The sequence below is a fragment of the Megalobrama amblycephala genome, linkage group LG17 (genome assembly GCF_018812025.1).
Source record: "Megalobrama amblycephala isolate DHTTF-2021 linkage group LG17, ASM1881202v1, whole genome shotgun sequence".
NCBI classification, from domain to species: Eukaryota; Metazoa; Chordata; class Actinopteri; order Cypriniformes; family Xenocyprididae; genus Megalobrama; species Megalobrama amblycephala.
Genome location: NC_063060.1, coordinates 43,587,916 through 43,604,073, shown reverse-complemented (window position 1 = coordinate 43,604,073; position 16,158 = coordinate 43,587,916). Strand labels below are relative to the sequence as shown.

Genomic DNA, 16,158 nt, shown 5'->3' with positions numbered 1-16,158 from the left:
CTAACATAAGGACAATATAATATAGTAATAAAATATAAGGTTAATATATCTTATATCAGGACAATATGGTAATGTTTAAAAAAAAAACTAACATGGGTCACATGTGCATCTGTAATTACAATTTCATAGTTACATTAGTATTGAGCAATGAGTTTTCTGTTTAATAAACATTGCAATCTTGCAATCCGGTCTCTTGAATTTTGTACCATTATTCTTTAAGTTAACTAATAGTACTGTAATTGACAGTGGTAAAACATTGTACTTACATTGGCCAGAAATTTGATCTACTGTAATAACAACTTTTGTAGTTTGATTTTATATAGACTTTTTCTCTACTAACTCTTCGCTACTTCCCACAAAAGCACTTTGAACAAAAGTGTCACTTGCGCCTAGTGGTGGTAGTGCAAGTATAACAAATGGTACTTAAAAGATCAATCAGGAGAGACGAGTGAATGAAAGTAAAGATAATTGTTTATTGACAACAGTGCGACAACAGATGAATATTGAGCTGCTGCTGCTGTATAATGTCTGAACAGCAAAATCTTTTTATTAAACACCACAGCGGAAAAACATTGACAATGAGTTGTTGTTGTTATTAAAACATCTTTACTAGCATCCAACATTTTGGTAAAAGACTGAATATATGACAAACCCGAAATAAAACGTCAGTAGTATTTTACTATTATTCTGTCAGTATTGTATTGCGCCTATAATTCAGTCTAAAAAAACGGAAGCAGCTCAAACGCTAGTGACGTCATCGTCTAGAATTCAATTTCTAATATTTTAAAAACGGAAGCAGCAAAAATGAAACTCTTACCGGCACAAACCAGCACAAATGAAGCACAAAAAAACGAACCTATTTTGAGTGAATTTAGAGCGTGTGGGGGGCTGGTGACGTCATCACCTATAATTCAATGCCTAATATTTTAAAAACGGAAGCAGCACAAACGAAACTTTAACAGGCACAAACCAGCACAAACAAAGCACAAACGATTGAGACTATTTGGGGTGAATTTGGAGCATGTTGGGGGGCTGAGTGACCTCAGAATGACCTATAAATATTATTTTAATATCTGAAAAACCGAAGCAGCACAAACAAAATTTTTAACGGCACAAACCAGCACAAACGGAGCACAAACGATTGAGACTATTTTGCTGAACGTTTTGCGTTGGGTGGGGGGCCAACTTCACGCAGGTCAACTACGGCCTTCAAAATCCACTTTCCTGCAAAGCTTGCCATAGTTACTCATTTGTTAATTGATTAGCCCCACCTGTTCCTTGTTCCATTTAGGGTGTGTATTTATACCCTGCTTGATTTGGTTATTTGTTCTCATTATGTTTTGGTTCACTGTGCTTCTGCATTTTTACAGCGTTACTGAGTGTTTTGTTTTTTTATTTTATAAATACCACTTTGTCTCAAGATCTTCATCTCTCCTTGTCTTGCACCAACTGTTACAACAACATTTGAGGAAAACAGAAAATTATGCAGACATTTTTTTTTTTTTTTTTTTTGGCCAGGCTGTCATATATAGAAATTATGAATGAACTAGTGGTTAAACGGATCGTTGTTGATCCGTGATCCGTTCGGATCAAGCCCCACGGTTCAGGACGCATGTGATTCGCGGATCATTTGCAAGTTTCACCGCAATAGAGTGAAAGGTTATCGTGAACGTGTTTTGTCTTGCTAGTTTACACATTAAATAGATATAAATCCATTCCAGCGCTAGAAGAGGCAAAAGAGGATTTAATTCGGTGTCGCACGCAGCGCTATTATCGGTGCGCACAGACGCACATACAAGGCTCGCGCCGCGCACACAGAGAGAGAGAGAGGCGCGTTCCTGATCGCTCGCAAACTCCAAATTGATTTCTCTTTCGCGTCCTCAATGCACTTGGATGGTCACATTACACGCATTATGTCAGTCAAAATACCCCTCTCGGCAAGTGTTCTCGTAAACACATTCGGTTATGTCTTAATTGAACGAGGTGAGAATTCGGATGTGTATCTATCGGATGTGAGCTTGCATGGGGTCTTACTCTTAAAGTGACAGCAACCAATAAATACCTGCTGTTGTCTGTCATGTAAATCAAACAATAAAACACAGCTTTAAAGGTGCTAAAGAGGATGTTTTGTTTTATACATTTTTGCAATATTACTTGAAACTGTCTTTACTAACTGATAAAAGACTATTTATTAGGTGCACTGAAAGTAATAATATTAATATACATCATCTGTGCACGAGGTAGGGCCTTAAAAACATCAGCCAATTTTTTACGCGATGATTGGCCCTCTGGCTTGTCAATCACTGCCGTGACGTTCCTTGTGAGAGACGTGCGCGGATTGGCCCTCTGGCTTGTCAATCACTGCCATGACGTTACTTGTGAGAGAAGAGCGCGGCTGCGCGCTCCAGTAACTTTCCACACTCCACAGGCGCCGCATGCGATGTTTTTGTCCGGAGACAGGAGTAACAACTGCAGATTATGAGTTACCTGTGGTGAGTCCGACATAATGAATCCACAACACGACACAGCGAATGCCGGTGGTAAACACTCGTGTTCCAATACTCCTGCACGAGTTTTGGGAGGCGTTCCTTTGAAATGAGCTGTGAAGGAGGGGGGTTGTTCTTACGCATGCGCTCATTACAAAAACTCAGTAACAGTCTTTGGATTCTCAGTCGACGAAAAAATCCTCTCTATCACCTTTAACAAAGATTAATCTATATTACATTTACACAGTGAACAGTTTCATTTTATATTATTACATTTCTGTACATGAAAATTAATACTACAGTTAGATCTTATAGTTTATTTGTAACTTTATGTTGTATTTATCTATGCTTGTAATTGGTGTACAGTATTTGTTCTTTTTACAGTCTGTTCACTTGTATTAGTTAGGCTTGTAGTTTCTGCTGTGGTATCAGAGTAGTTAAAGTGGGCTAAGTAATAAATGCAAAGTTAAGTTACCCCCACCCCCCAATTATGTTTTTTTTTTTTTTTGTGCTGATCCGAAAAAATGATCCGATCCGTGACTTCATAACCGTGATATGATCCGAACCGTGAGTTTTGTGATCCGTTGAACCACTATAATGAACACATGCAAAAAGAGAAAACCAACAAAATATTGCACTGAGAACTGAAAATACCTCATTGTAATATTAAGAGCATAAAGCCTTGTGCACACCGGGGCGATTATTGTGCGCTTATCGCCAGCATTTATCGTGTTCAAACCCAATCGATTTTCATGGCTATGCGCCGAGTAAACGTGCAAATTCACTCCCTGACAGTATATGACGCTTGTGCTTAGTGCAAGTGAATGGTAGTGCAAATAAACACTCTGAATAATTTTTCTTGAATGTAAATAAAACCATAAAAATATGGATATAAAATGGCATATATGGCATATACATAACATGAAGAGATGGTAGTCAGAAACGGTAGTGCAAATAAATATATTTATGAAATTGATATTCTGTACATTACATTCTGTGTAAAAAAACACAAAAAAACAATAAAAACAGAAATAAAATGGCATATAATACACATCTTTTGGTGTGGCCAAGAACTGGCAGAGCACCCATAGTTTGTAGGGGTCTTCTTTGTCGTCGTCTTCTTATCAGTGTGTGCTTGGCAAGTCGTCGGTGTGCACACTCACATTGGCACCCTTTGTTTAGTCATGAGGCATTAAACGTCGGCGATAAGTGTGCGTGATATTCGTCCCAGTGTGCACAAGCCTTATGAGTGTGTTATGATGTTGGAAGCTAAATCAGTCAATTCCAAAATGTTAATGAAAATGTAAAATATTATTTTTGGTCATTTTGTCATCAATTTGTCTTCTGGGGCACGATGCCAATTTTTGTTTGAAATAGAAATATTTTGTAACATTAGAAATGTCTTTACTGTCACATTTGATTATTAATGCCTGTTTACTGAATAAAAGTATTTAAAAAAAATCCACTTACCTCAAACGTTTGACTTTTCAAACCAAACTTTTTGGTTTTTCATGCAGAAAATTGTTCAGACATAGTTTTTGGCCAGGCAAAGAAATGAGTAACATTGGTATTATACAGAAAGTTGTATCACAGTTTCCACAAAATATGAAGCAGCACAACTGTTTTCAACACTGATAAAAATCAGAAATGTTTCTTGAGCAGCAAATCATCATATTAGAATAATTTCTGAAGGATCATGTGACACTGAAGACTGGAGTAATGATGCTGAAAATTCAGCTTTGATCACAAGAATGAATTACTTATTTTATAATGTAAAAATATAAACTGATTTTGCAGATTTTTTAATAAATAAATGCAACCTTATGAGCATACCAATCTTTTTAATAGTATTTGTGTAGTATTATAGTATTTAAATTGTATATAAATAGTATTTGTCATTGCTGTTATCATCAGTGGTATCATCATGTAGAATAAAAATCTTTCTATAAAACTAAAATGTCTATAGAGTTATCCCATGTGATTAACTATTTTTAATGTAAAAACATAAAAAGTTTTTAAGTAGCAAAAAAATCACACAGTGTATCTTAAACAAAACGGGTTTGTCTGATTGGCGCAAATCAACCTGGCACTAGGACCGCGCGCCAATGAGCAGATCGCGCACTTCCGGGTGTCACGCGCCAGCGGAGCAACTGCCATTGAAATGCATCTCAATCTCTCCATATATTATAGAAGGCGAGAGGAAATCTGGCGTAACGGTAAATGAATTAATGTTTTACAGTAGTTTACACATTCTGCAGATGATCTGGTATTAGTTATGGCAGCTCTGGTGAAGCCAGTGAGCGTTAGCCTGATCTGATTATAATGTTTTCTTTAAATATCTGTTTATGGCGCCAGTATATGTACTGCATAGATATTATAGAAAGTGTCAAATAGTGAAACGTGCTGCCTGACATCTTTAAGCATTAAATAAACACGAGACAGCGCAGTACAAACAACATTGAGTTTAGAAATAAGATTTAGGGCGATTTGATCATTTAAAATTGATTAATTCATTGTATTTGTAATGAAAATTAAAATATAGGGTTTATTATTATTAATAATAATTCCAAGGACATATCTGTGGTGACAGTACATTATATATATATATATATATATATATATATATATATATATATATATATATATATTATTAAACATTATATTACAGTTATACAGTGATAGAATATTTTTTATAGGATATTGATGTATAACATATGAATCATTATCAGCTACAAAAAAGTTGAGAATTGTTTTATATAATCATTTATATTTATTAAAAAATACAATATACTGAATATGTAAGTTCATGTTATAATAGAAACACTGAAAGTCTTAATAAAGTCTCATCAGTGATTTTATTTCTGACACAGCTGAGGTGTTTCAGTGTTATTTCACACAAGCAGCTCTGAGTTTATGGTTCATATCCTGTCACGTCACACACATTTTTAATATTCATGAGTGACGTGACCATCGTATGATGAATTCAGCACTAAAAACTAATAATGACTTTCTGCTCCAACAGTTTCCAGGTGTAGGAAGTGAACAGTGCGAGTGACACTATTGTAAAGATGGAGTTTATTAAAGAGGAGAGTGAAGACACGAGTGAAGCAGAAACATGCAGAATGAATGATGAAGAAACTGAGGAACAGAGAGGTCTGTGATCATTCTTGACTCTTCATTAATGACTGTTTGGTGTCAATCACAGGAGCTGTTAAATGATCTTTCTTTTAATTAGTAATAATCACATCAGTTTCACTCTCTATAGCGAGTGTTTGCGTGTAAAAACCCTCAGATGAACACAGTGTTTTTTAGCATCTCTTGTCACTCTTTGAGAATTACATGTTGCATTATGATGCATGAACTAACAGCATATTTTAACTTAAACTAAAGCAGATGATCATGATAAGTGATGCACCAATCATGTTTTTCATTGCCAATTCAGATTTTTTTCTAAGCAAACTGGCTTAGAATTCCAATACAATTGCTTTGATTTTTTCTTTAAGCAAATTTACTTGCTGTTTATTTGCTCTATAACAGGCCAAACTAAATACCTGTAGCCATTTGAAATTAGATTCAACCTCTGCATTTTAATCATGATTTAAACAAAGATGCTGCACACATGTAGCATAAGCAGTTGTTTTTAATTTAAATTATTTAATTTAAATTGATTTAAATAATTTAATTTAAATTTAAATTAATTAAAATTTTTGATTTAAATTAGATTGTATCATTTCAAGATTTAAACATTAGATGTGTGGAATTATGCTGCAGAAAACATACCTGCAGAAAACAAAAACAGCAGATGGACTGAATGAAAATGCAGGTTCACTCTCTGACAGTAGGTGGCGCTTATGGAGCAGACTACAGCTGAACACAAAGCAGTTATAAACACTACTTTATAAAAAGATGTCATCGAAATTTCTGATGTCATCAATGTTAACTTCCTGTTTACAGACTTCCTAATATTTTCACACAAATGACATTTTGGGAAATAATTGCAATTCAGTTTGTGCGCAAGTCCAGAACAGAGATTGGCAAAAAGAAAACTAAAAATCATCCAGTTCTGACCGGTGCATCTCTAATCGTGATTTAAATGAGCTCAGAAATTACATATCATGGTGCAAAGATGTTGAGACGATCCTCACAGAGTCACGTGACATGATACACGTCTGAACACACACTTGAGACGAGGAGACGCAAGTCAGAGATTCCCTGCTAACACAAATATACCAAAATAAATGATCAGTGATTTATGCTCGTCAACGGCGACTTTTTAAATTGAGAGCGGCCAAATTTAGTCACTACTGATTGATTCATAGAATATGATTATCGTCCGATACCGATCTGTGGATGATCTCTAGTAAACATATTGCATTGGTGCAGTACAATAATAATATGACTATTGTAATTTTATCTGGTGCCAGGATCAGTTCATGTGTTCATCTGGAGCCCTGATGCTTACTCCTTACTTTCTGCCATGAAACTGTGAGTCACTTTTGTTTCTTAATTGTCTGAATTGATTCTAGACATGATGGAAGTGAAAGTGGAGTGTGAAGAACTGAATGTAGTGGAGGAGGATCATCAGTATCAGAGACCTCAGAAGGTCATAACAGGAGAAAAGCCGTCACAGTCCGAAAGCGATTTCTCCCAGAAAAGAACAGGAACCAAAAAAGCACCATTCATCTGCCCTCAGTGTGGGAAGTGTTTCACACTCAAAGTGAACCTCAAAAGCCACATCAAAATTCACACCGGAGAGCGTGATTTCACCTGTCTGCAGTGCGGCAGCAGCTTCTTCAAAACGCAGATCTGAAGAGACACCTGCAAACACACACTGGAGAGAAGCCGTTCATCTGTCCTCACTGCGGGAAGAGCTTCACACGCAAAGAGAGCCTGGAGAATCACATCCGGATCCACACCGGAGAGAAGCCTTTCACCTGCCTGCTGTGCGCCAAGAGCTTCATACGCAAAGGACACTTTAAGAACCACATGCGCATTCACTCCGGAGAGCGTCCGTTCACGTGTCTCGAGTGTGGGAAGAGCTTCACGCAGGCCACCATCCTCAAAAACCACCAGCACTCGCACTCGGGAGAGAGACCGTTCAGCTGCGGCCAGTGCGGTAAAAGCTTCATCTCAGCGAAGCACCTGAAGATCCACCAGAAAATTCACCAGAAGCTTTTCTTGTGCTCTTTCTGTGGAAAGATGTTCTCGCAGCTGGGCTACCTGAAAGAGCACCAGAAAATACACAGCGGCGAGAAAGCTCACATGTGCTCGGTGTGCGGGAACAGCTTCTCTAGAGCCAAATATCTGAAAGAGCATCAGAAGGTCCATACGGGAGAGAAACCCTACAAGTGCTCACATTGTGACAAGAGCTTCAGTCAGTCAGGGAACCTGAAAATACACGAGAGAGTTCACACCGGAGAGAAGCCGCACCGCTGCCCGCCATGTGGAAGGAGTTTCGTCACATCCAGCGCTCTGCTGTCTCATCGAAGGAAATGTCGCCAAAAGTTGTCGTAGAGAGCAAGAGTCAATAGTGTGAAATTCAGATGAACTGAAGTGTCATTGTGCAAGATCAATTGCTTCTACATCTTTGTGCACAGCTACATTAAACATGTTAACTGTGTGCAGTGGCATTCGTTTACATCCACATATTTATATGCGAACTTTGTAATATTGCAATAAAAAGTGTTGTATGGAAACGCCAAGATGCACATAAATTCAAAAAATGTGCATAAAAACATATGAACTCAACTGAGGCAGATAATTGTTTTATCCGATAAGAAGACTATGATGGAAGCTACGATGGAAACACATTTACCGAATAAATCCCTCGATGCGTAACAGAAGCTCACATACCTTTGCCTCAACAGAGGCTGTGATTGGATAACTGGACTAACCCGCGGACCAATCGGATCTCAGCATCTCAGATGTTGGTTTGATGGTTCAGAAATGCCTGAGCCAAAGTCTGTCATCAGAATGATTTGGTTTAATTCCCTCCAGAAGTGTCTCACAAGAGCATCTGAATGCAAGAGAACATGACAGCGTTTATTGTGTTTCATCTGCTGCTCTGAGATGCAACTCATTTATGATGCAGGAAAAAAGAGCCAATTTCAGGAACTTACATTTTTATTACTGATATTTTGCACCAACTTCCCAGGAAGTGACAATTCTGTTCTCTTGAACACATGGAAATTTTGCTTTTTTTTTTGTAAATGTTTTATGCCATATTCCAATTTTGCATATAAGTTAAATGGCTAATATTTAACATGAGTCTATTATTTCTCCATGCATAGCCTTAACAAATCAAGTATAAATGATAGCTTGTGAGAGGAGGTGAATGGAAAAGACCTGCAGTGAGAATATGAGGAGATCAGAACAGAAGCCTAACCAGTCAACAGCTGAAGTGTTGATGAAAATATGAAATAAGGATCTTTGCAAGTTCATTTATGGCTGAATGGAGTACATTAATATTATTTTCAAGAACACTATGGTGTAATCTTGTATGTTATGAATTGTAATGTCCATAAATGAGAGCAAAATATTGTACAGAGCTACTCATCTAATGAGCACAGAGGACAGATGTACTTGTGTGTGTATATATATATATATATATATATATATATATATATATATATACTAGACAGCAGCAAAGCTGTGAGAAAGTGTTTATCATTTTTTGCATAGGCTATTTGAATTAAATGTCTTTAAATCTTTAACCAAAAGCTACAAAAACATGACATGAATCTGCATTTATCAATGAAAGTTAGTGAAAAGAGAAAATAAAACCAAGATGCCATGTTGAAATATGTGAGATGTATGGTTTATTTAAACTGCAAAGGTAAAGCATGAATTAAAATTGTGACAGATGTGAACAGGAGAAGACTTTATACATTTATTATGCTCACTCCTTGTTCCTCGTGGTGGATTTAGAGAACTTTGATGTTCATCAAGTTAACTTTTATCATTTTCCAGGTCACAGACTGGAGGACTGAGGAGCGACTCGAGGAAATGAGAACTCATCAATTTGAGTTTTAAGAAGCACTCATTCAGACACAATGAATAGGAGAAAACATAAGAATGAAATGGAAGCTCTCTCTCCTTACAGTTAAAAGAGTCATAGAGTCATCTGCACCTGTTTGTTCACTCTTGATTCTTGAATGTAATTTACATTAGCTGGACCATCCTGAAAATACTGTTAAGAGTTTATTGTGAATATGGCCACTGACCTGACTTGCCTTAAAGGGATAGTTCACCCAAAAATGAAAAATATCCCATGATTTATTCACCTTCAAGCCATCCTAGGTGTATATGACTATCTCCTTTCAGATGAACACAATCAGAGATATATTTTAAAAATATCCTGGGATGGCTCTAACAAGCATTATAATGGCAGTGAACGGGCTTAAAATAACAATTCGGACTGCGGAGTGGCTACAGCAAAGGGAATACGACCGGGCAGGGCTTTTGGAGTGGATTCTGGAATCCACTGCCGCTTCTATATATCTTTTAAGTTATTAATCAACATTTATATTTCTGTTAAATTATTTGAATGACTTCTTCAATGTATGTTAAAGCATCTATTTTCCTCTGTACCTCTCACTAAGAGAAAAGAACATGTTATCAGTATGTTTTGGGAAAGTTTCCTGCTCAGAGCAGAGTTCAGATCAACTTCAACCTCGAAGAAGCTGTGAATCATGTGTATCTGTGTATGTGCACTAAGTGTTTTGTGCAGATGCCTTTGTACTGGACAACTGGCATTCTGCTTGAGACCAGCAGACGACATGTCATGACCCCAAAAGGACATCTGGTACCTAAATCCAGGGTCCCCTCGTCAGCATCGCGACGAAGGGAGATACGCTTCTGACTATCTGTCCATGTGTGGAAGATTACCAAATTTTTCTTAGCCAATCAGAATCATTCAACCTGAAGTTATGACGTTAGTTGATTCTGTTAGAGTATGATTGTTGTGGAAATGTGAATGTACGCAGAGCGGCCTATAAACTCCTTGTGAGACTTGAAGCTGGCTTCTGCTGATGAAACTGCAAAATATTCTTCATTAAATTTTTCTTCAATTTATTAATTATTTTAAATTTTGACTTCAGGTCTTTATTCAACATATCTGGTCTCAAGGGTCCTAAACTGTTTATCCCCAACAGTTTGAGATTAAAAGAACAATTTCTTCATATGAAATTCAAATGGTGTGACAATTAGAGATTAGACTGTACAAAAACTGAAATTTAGAATATTGTCAAATGTATTTTGGTGGTGGTTTGTAAAGTGAGAAATGCACTGATAAACTTTAAAGACTCTAAACATTCTGTGTGCTTTATGCAGAGAGACAAAAGCAGACCAAGTTCTGAGTATCTGGCCCAGAGAGGCAGAAGACACAGTGTCCCAGACCAGCGTCCCACAGAGCTTCATGTTTAAAGCTGTTGAAACAGATTCTGGCTCCTCTCCCCACTGCATTATCTCCAGCACAACCAGTAGAAGACATCACTGGCATCAGACTGAACCTTGTGAAGCTTAAATATCACTTTACAAAACCTCTTCCGAGACCAGAGACTTATTTACATCTTGTAAAAATTGGCATAGTAGGTCCCATTTAAATGGATAGTTGACCCCAAAATAACAATCCTGTCATCAGTTAATCACCCTCATGTACTTAGTTGAAGATATTTTGAAGAATGTTGGAAACCAATCAGAAACTGAAACATTTCTCAAAATATCTTCTCTAGTGTTTTCACAGCAGAAAGTCTTACATGTTTGAAATGATATGAGGGTGATTAATGATCATTTACTTTTTTGGGGTGAACTGTCCCTTTAAACACACTTACAATGGGAACATTTCCATATTTATATATTAGTCAGACCAGGTCATGTTTCTCAAAAGCATCGTAGGTCATAGTAGATTGTACAACTATTACCACCAATGATCTCTACGATCAGTTTAGCAATGCTAGAGAAACACAATGCTTAGAGAAACGCAGCCCAGCATGATTTCTTCTCCAACAATTGTAAAGATCACTCAAATGATTTAATGTTTAACATCTACAACTTCACCTTTATTTAAGAAGGAGAATCTATCTGCATCTGCTCATGTAGCTTCAATAATACAACAGACAAGTGAACTTTTCAAACAAAAACAATTGTTCATAACTTTGAAAGACACACAAATGCTGTTTACTGGTAAAAATGTTTAGTCGGTCTGACTAGAAGAGACTCCATCTGCAGAACAAAGACAATATACTGTATATCTGTGCATTAACAACAGACACATCACTTAATATAAAATAAAACAGAATAAACAAATATATTCTGTGCATAAAATGTGAGAGAGATCATATAAAAGTTTGACTTAACATGTAGAATTTATATCTTTTGATACATTTATGTGCTATAATTGACAATGACGTTTATGATTAGAAACATTTTAATCATTATGGATGAGTTCAATCTAAACATTATTATATTTGTAGGTCTGATACTGAAGAGCCTGAAGATTTCTGCTGACAGACTCATCTGAGCTTCTTCCTCCTGTTCACCTTTAAATAAAACTAAACCATCATTTGTCTGAATACTAAAGCTGTAATGATGTGTCAACAGCGTGAGGATCCATTTGCAGCGTCTTTATTAAGACAAGGTAGCACAATGCAAACAGGGACAAGACAGTAACGTAATCAGGGACAGGCTTGGGTCGAGACAGGCGGCAATGAAACAAGGTCTTACAACAGGTAGGGATCGTGGCAGGCGGCAAGCAAACAGAGTCCAGGAAACAGGCAGAGATCAGGGTCGGCAGCAAAGGTTCTCAGAGGTAAGGCAGTCCAATCGATAACAGGTTAACAGTCCACAAGAAAACGCTTAGAAATGATCACCAAAGCAAATCAAGACTTCGCGGTGCATGGATGTGTGTGTGAGTGTTTTATGGAGTGAGTGTGATGTGATGCAGGTGTGTGCGCAATCAGTCCCAGGAATGAGGGCCCATGGGAATTGTAGTCCAAATGAGAGCAAGTCAATATTCCGTTGACGGCTCCCTCCGGCGGCCGGGATGAAGAGCCGCGGGAGCCGTATTCATGACAGAGCCCCCCCCCTGCGAGCGGCTCCAGACGCGAGGAAGTGGGCGCCGGGGTCTACCGCGTGGACGAGGGGCCGGTCGCTCCGGATGCGTCCGGTGGAATTCCTCCATGAGTGATGGGTCCAGGATATCGTCCCTGTTGACCCAGGATCGCTCCTCCGGGCCGTACCCCTCCCAGTCCACCAGATACTGCAGCTTTCCACCCCGGCGCCTGGAATCGAGTAGATCCCGGACCTGATAGACCTCCTCGCCTTCGATGATCAGGGGTGGGGGGTTGTGGGCCTCGGCTCCCGCAGGCTCCTCTCTCGGTCCCCCGGAGGGTTTCAGCAACGACACATGGAAAGTGGGAGAAATGCGATAATTAGAAGGCAAGTCTAGACGGAATGATACAGGGGTAATTTGTTTTATGATTTGAAAAGGCCCTACAAACCTGGGACTGAGTTTGCGACATGGAAGTCGGAGGCGAAGATCCTTGGTGGATAGCCATACCCATTGCCCAACAGTGTAGTGAGGATTGGGCCGTCGATGGCGATTGGCATGAAGTTCTTGGCGTCTTACTGCCTGCTGTAGGTGATGGTGTGCTGAATCCCAAGTCTCCTCACTTCTGCGCATCCATTCAGTAACTGCAGGTAGCTCTGATGGTTGGCCAGACCAGGGAAAGAGCGGAGGTTGAAAGCCCAGGACGCACTGGAATGGGGTGATGCCAGTAGCAGGTTTTCGTAGGGAATTCTGTGCGTACTCAGCCCATATTAGATAACGGCTCCAGTCCGTCTGGTTCTGACTGCAGTAGGTGCGTAGGAACCGTGTCAATTCCTGGTTCATGCGTTCAGTTTGTCCATTAGATTCAGGATGGTACCCAGAGGTGAGACTGATGTTGATATTAAGTTGTTTGAAGAAAGCGGCCCAGACGCGGGAGGTGAACTGAGGTCCTCTGTCGGATACTATGTCGTCAGGTAATCCGTAGAAACGGAAGACCGCATTGCACAGGAGTTCGGCGGTTTCCATTGCGGTGGGAAGTTTGGGTAGTGGCAGAAGACGGCAGGTTTTGGAGAAGCGATCGATAACAGTGAGGATGGTGGTGTTTCCCTGAGACTCGGGTAGATCGGTTACAAAGTCGATGGCTATATGGGACCAGGGACGTTGTGGAATGGGGAGTGGTTGAAGAAGACCGGCCGGGGCTTGATGGGAAGCTTTGGTAGTTTGACAGGCCGTACAGTGGTTGAGGAAGGTGGTAACATCAGCGGGCATGGTTTCCCACCAGAACTGGTTCTGCAAGAGCTGGAGAGTGGCAGTGATGCCCGGATGGCCGGAACTGGGGAAATCGTGGACCTGGTGCAGCAGTCTGTCTCGGAGATGTGCGGGAACGAAGGTGCGGTCAGGTGGACAGGTTGCTGGGATTGCGATCTGTTCGTTAGCTTGTGAGATTTCTGTCATTATATCCCACTGCACGGGGGCGAGCAGCAGAGTCTCGGGCAGAATATTTTCGGTGTTCCCTGAGCGCTCCGGCTCATCCGTTTGCCTTGATAGTGCGTCCGCCTTTACATTCTTTGACCCGGGCCTGTAAGTGACTGTGAAATCAAAGCGGGTGAAGAACATTGCCCATCTGGCCTGTCGTGGGTTTAGGCGCTTGGCAGATCGCAGATACTCCAAGTTTTTGTGATCAGTCAGAATTACGAATGGATGCTTGGCCCCCTCAAGCCAATGACGCCACTCCTCCAGCGCCGCTTTCATGGCCAATAACTCCCTGTTGCCCACATCATAGTTGCGTTCGGCGGCGGACAGCTTACGGGAGTAGAATGCACAGGGAAACATTTTGGATGGTTCACCCTGTCGCTGGGAAAACACGGCCCCTATGCCAGTATTGGAGGCGTCCACCTCCACAGTGAACGGGAGCTCGGGATCTGGGTGACGAAGAATTGGTGCTGATGTAAAGCGTCTCTTCAGTTCCTGGAACGCTCGGACTGCCTCTGGTGACCAGGTGAGACGAGAAGTTTTGCGTCTTGTCATGGTGGTTAAGGGAGCGGCCACTCCGCTGAAGTTTCTAATAAATCGCCGGTAAAAGTTGGCGAACCCCAGGAACCGTTGTAATTCCTTAAGTGTATGTGGTTGCGGCCATTCCAGCACCGCCTTAACCTTCCCATCATCCATCGCTACTCCCTCACGGCTGATGATGTAGCCCAGGAAAGAAGTGGACGTGCGATGAAATTCACATTTCTCGGCCTTAGCGTAGAGTTTGTGTTGGATCAGGCGTTGAAGAACGGCTCGGACATGTTGGATGTGTTCGTGGTATGTGTTGGAGTAGATCAGGATGTCGTCGATGTAAACCACTACCCATCGATTTAGCATATCTCGAAAGACATCATTGATAAATGACTGGAAAACTGAGGGACTGTTGGATAACCCGAAGGGCATGACAAGGGTTTCGTAGTGGCCAGAGGAGGTAGAGAATGCAGTCTTCCACTCATCGCCTGCTCGGATCCGAATCAGGTTATAAGCACACCGGAGGTCTAGCTTGGTGTAGTATTGGGCTTGCCGAAGTTGTTCAAGGGCCGCTGGTACTAGTGGTAATGGATACCTGAACTTTATGGTGATGTCATTGAGTCCACGATAGTCAATGCAAGGTCGGAGGCTGCCGTCCTTCTTCTTAACGAAAAAGAACCCTGATGAGGCGGGAGAGGTCGAGGGCCGAATGAATCCCTTAGCCAGTTCCCCCTCGATGTATGACTTCATAGCCTCCTCCTCCGGTTGGGACAGAGGAAAGATACGACCCTTGGGGGGCGTAGACCCAGGCAGCAGGTCAATCGCACAGTCACTGGAACGATGTGGCGGCAATTCGGTGGTCTTGGATTTACTGAAAGCTAGCGCCAGGTCATTGTATTCGGCCGGAATGGCTGTTTCGTGGTCGACTGGAACTTCATTGACGGTTATGGCGTGAATCGCTATGGGTAGAACTGGACTCAGACAGCGTTGATGACAAGCGGGGTCCCACTGGATGATCTGACCCTCCTTCCAGGAAATGACAGGGTTGTGCGTACGGAGCCAGGGCAGACCTAGGATGACAGGGTTGTTGGGCGAGTGAATGACATAAAAGTGAATTTGTTCCTTATGAAGAGCCCCAGTTTGCAGACCGAGCTCAGAGGTGATATGTGACACCCTTCCTCCTCCTATGGGTTTCCCGTCTAGCGCCTCCACTGTTAACGGAGAATGACAGTTGGTTAACTGAATGTTATGCTCATGGGTGAAAGTGTCTGATATGAAGTTTCCAGCGGCCCCGGAGTCCAGGAGTGCGTGAGTGGACACCACCCGGCCGTTATGGGTGATTTGGATGGGTATTTTCAGGCAGTTAGAGGGGTATTCTGAACTCACCGATCTGGGGTTGGAGACATTGGGTCTGACTGGGCAGTTTATCTTGAGGTGGCCGGCCTGTCCGCAGTAGAGACACAGATGCATTCGGCGTCTTCTTTCTCGTTCCTCAGGCAGAAGAGGGGTATAGCCAAGCTGCATGGGTTCAGGTGTGGCCGCGCTGGTGGCGAGGGGACGGAGCGGCCGGCGGGAGCGAATGAGATTATCAATGTGGATGGCCAGCTCTATGAACGAGGTTAA

At 40.9% G+C, this 16,158-nt stretch overlaps 2 protein-coding genes across 2 annotated transcripts; both read left to right on the top strand.

Moving 5' to 3' along the window:
* The first annotated feature begins 4,599 nt into the window (after nucleotides 1–4,599).
* On the top strand, nucleotides 4,600–7,296 carry LOC125250336 (gastrula zinc finger protein XlCGF26.1-like). Its single transcript, XM_048162866.1, has 3 exons — nucleotides 4,600–4,702; nucleotides 5,509–5,639; nucleotides 7,013–7,296. Exons 2-3 carry the CDS (start codon nucleotides 5,555–5,557, stop codon nucleotides 7,294–7,296), a joined length of 369 nt encoding a protein of 122 aa, XP_048018823.1. The 5' UTR covers nucleotides 4,600–4,702; nucleotides 5,509–5,554.
* Nucleotides 7,297–7,472: 176 nt separating this feature from the next.
* Nucleotides 7,473–8,000, top strand: LOC125251952 (zinc finger protein 501-like). The gene has a single exon (XM_048165009.1). It carries the CDS (start codon nucleotides 7,473–7,475, stop codon nucleotides 7,998–8,000), a length of 528 nt encoding a protein of 175 aa, XP_048020966.1.
* The last annotated feature ends 8,158 nt before the right edge of the window (nucleotides 8,001–16,158 follow it).

What these genes read in the sequence shown, in the direction of transcription:
- LOC125251952 (XM_048165009.1), top strand. Translation starts at nt 7,473, where the DNA reads ATGCGCATTCACTCCGGAGAGCGTCCGTTCACGTGTCTCGAGTGTGGG.
- LOC125250336 (XM_048162866.1), top strand. Translation starts at nt 5,555, where the DNA reads ATGGAGTTTATTAAAGAGGAGAGTGAAGACACGAGTGAAGCAGAAACA. An exon ending in AGAAACTGAGGAACAGAGAG is followed by an intron (nt 5,640 to 7,012) that starts GTCTGTGATCAT and finishes AATTGATTCTAG; the next exon opens with ACATGATGGAAGTGAAAGTG.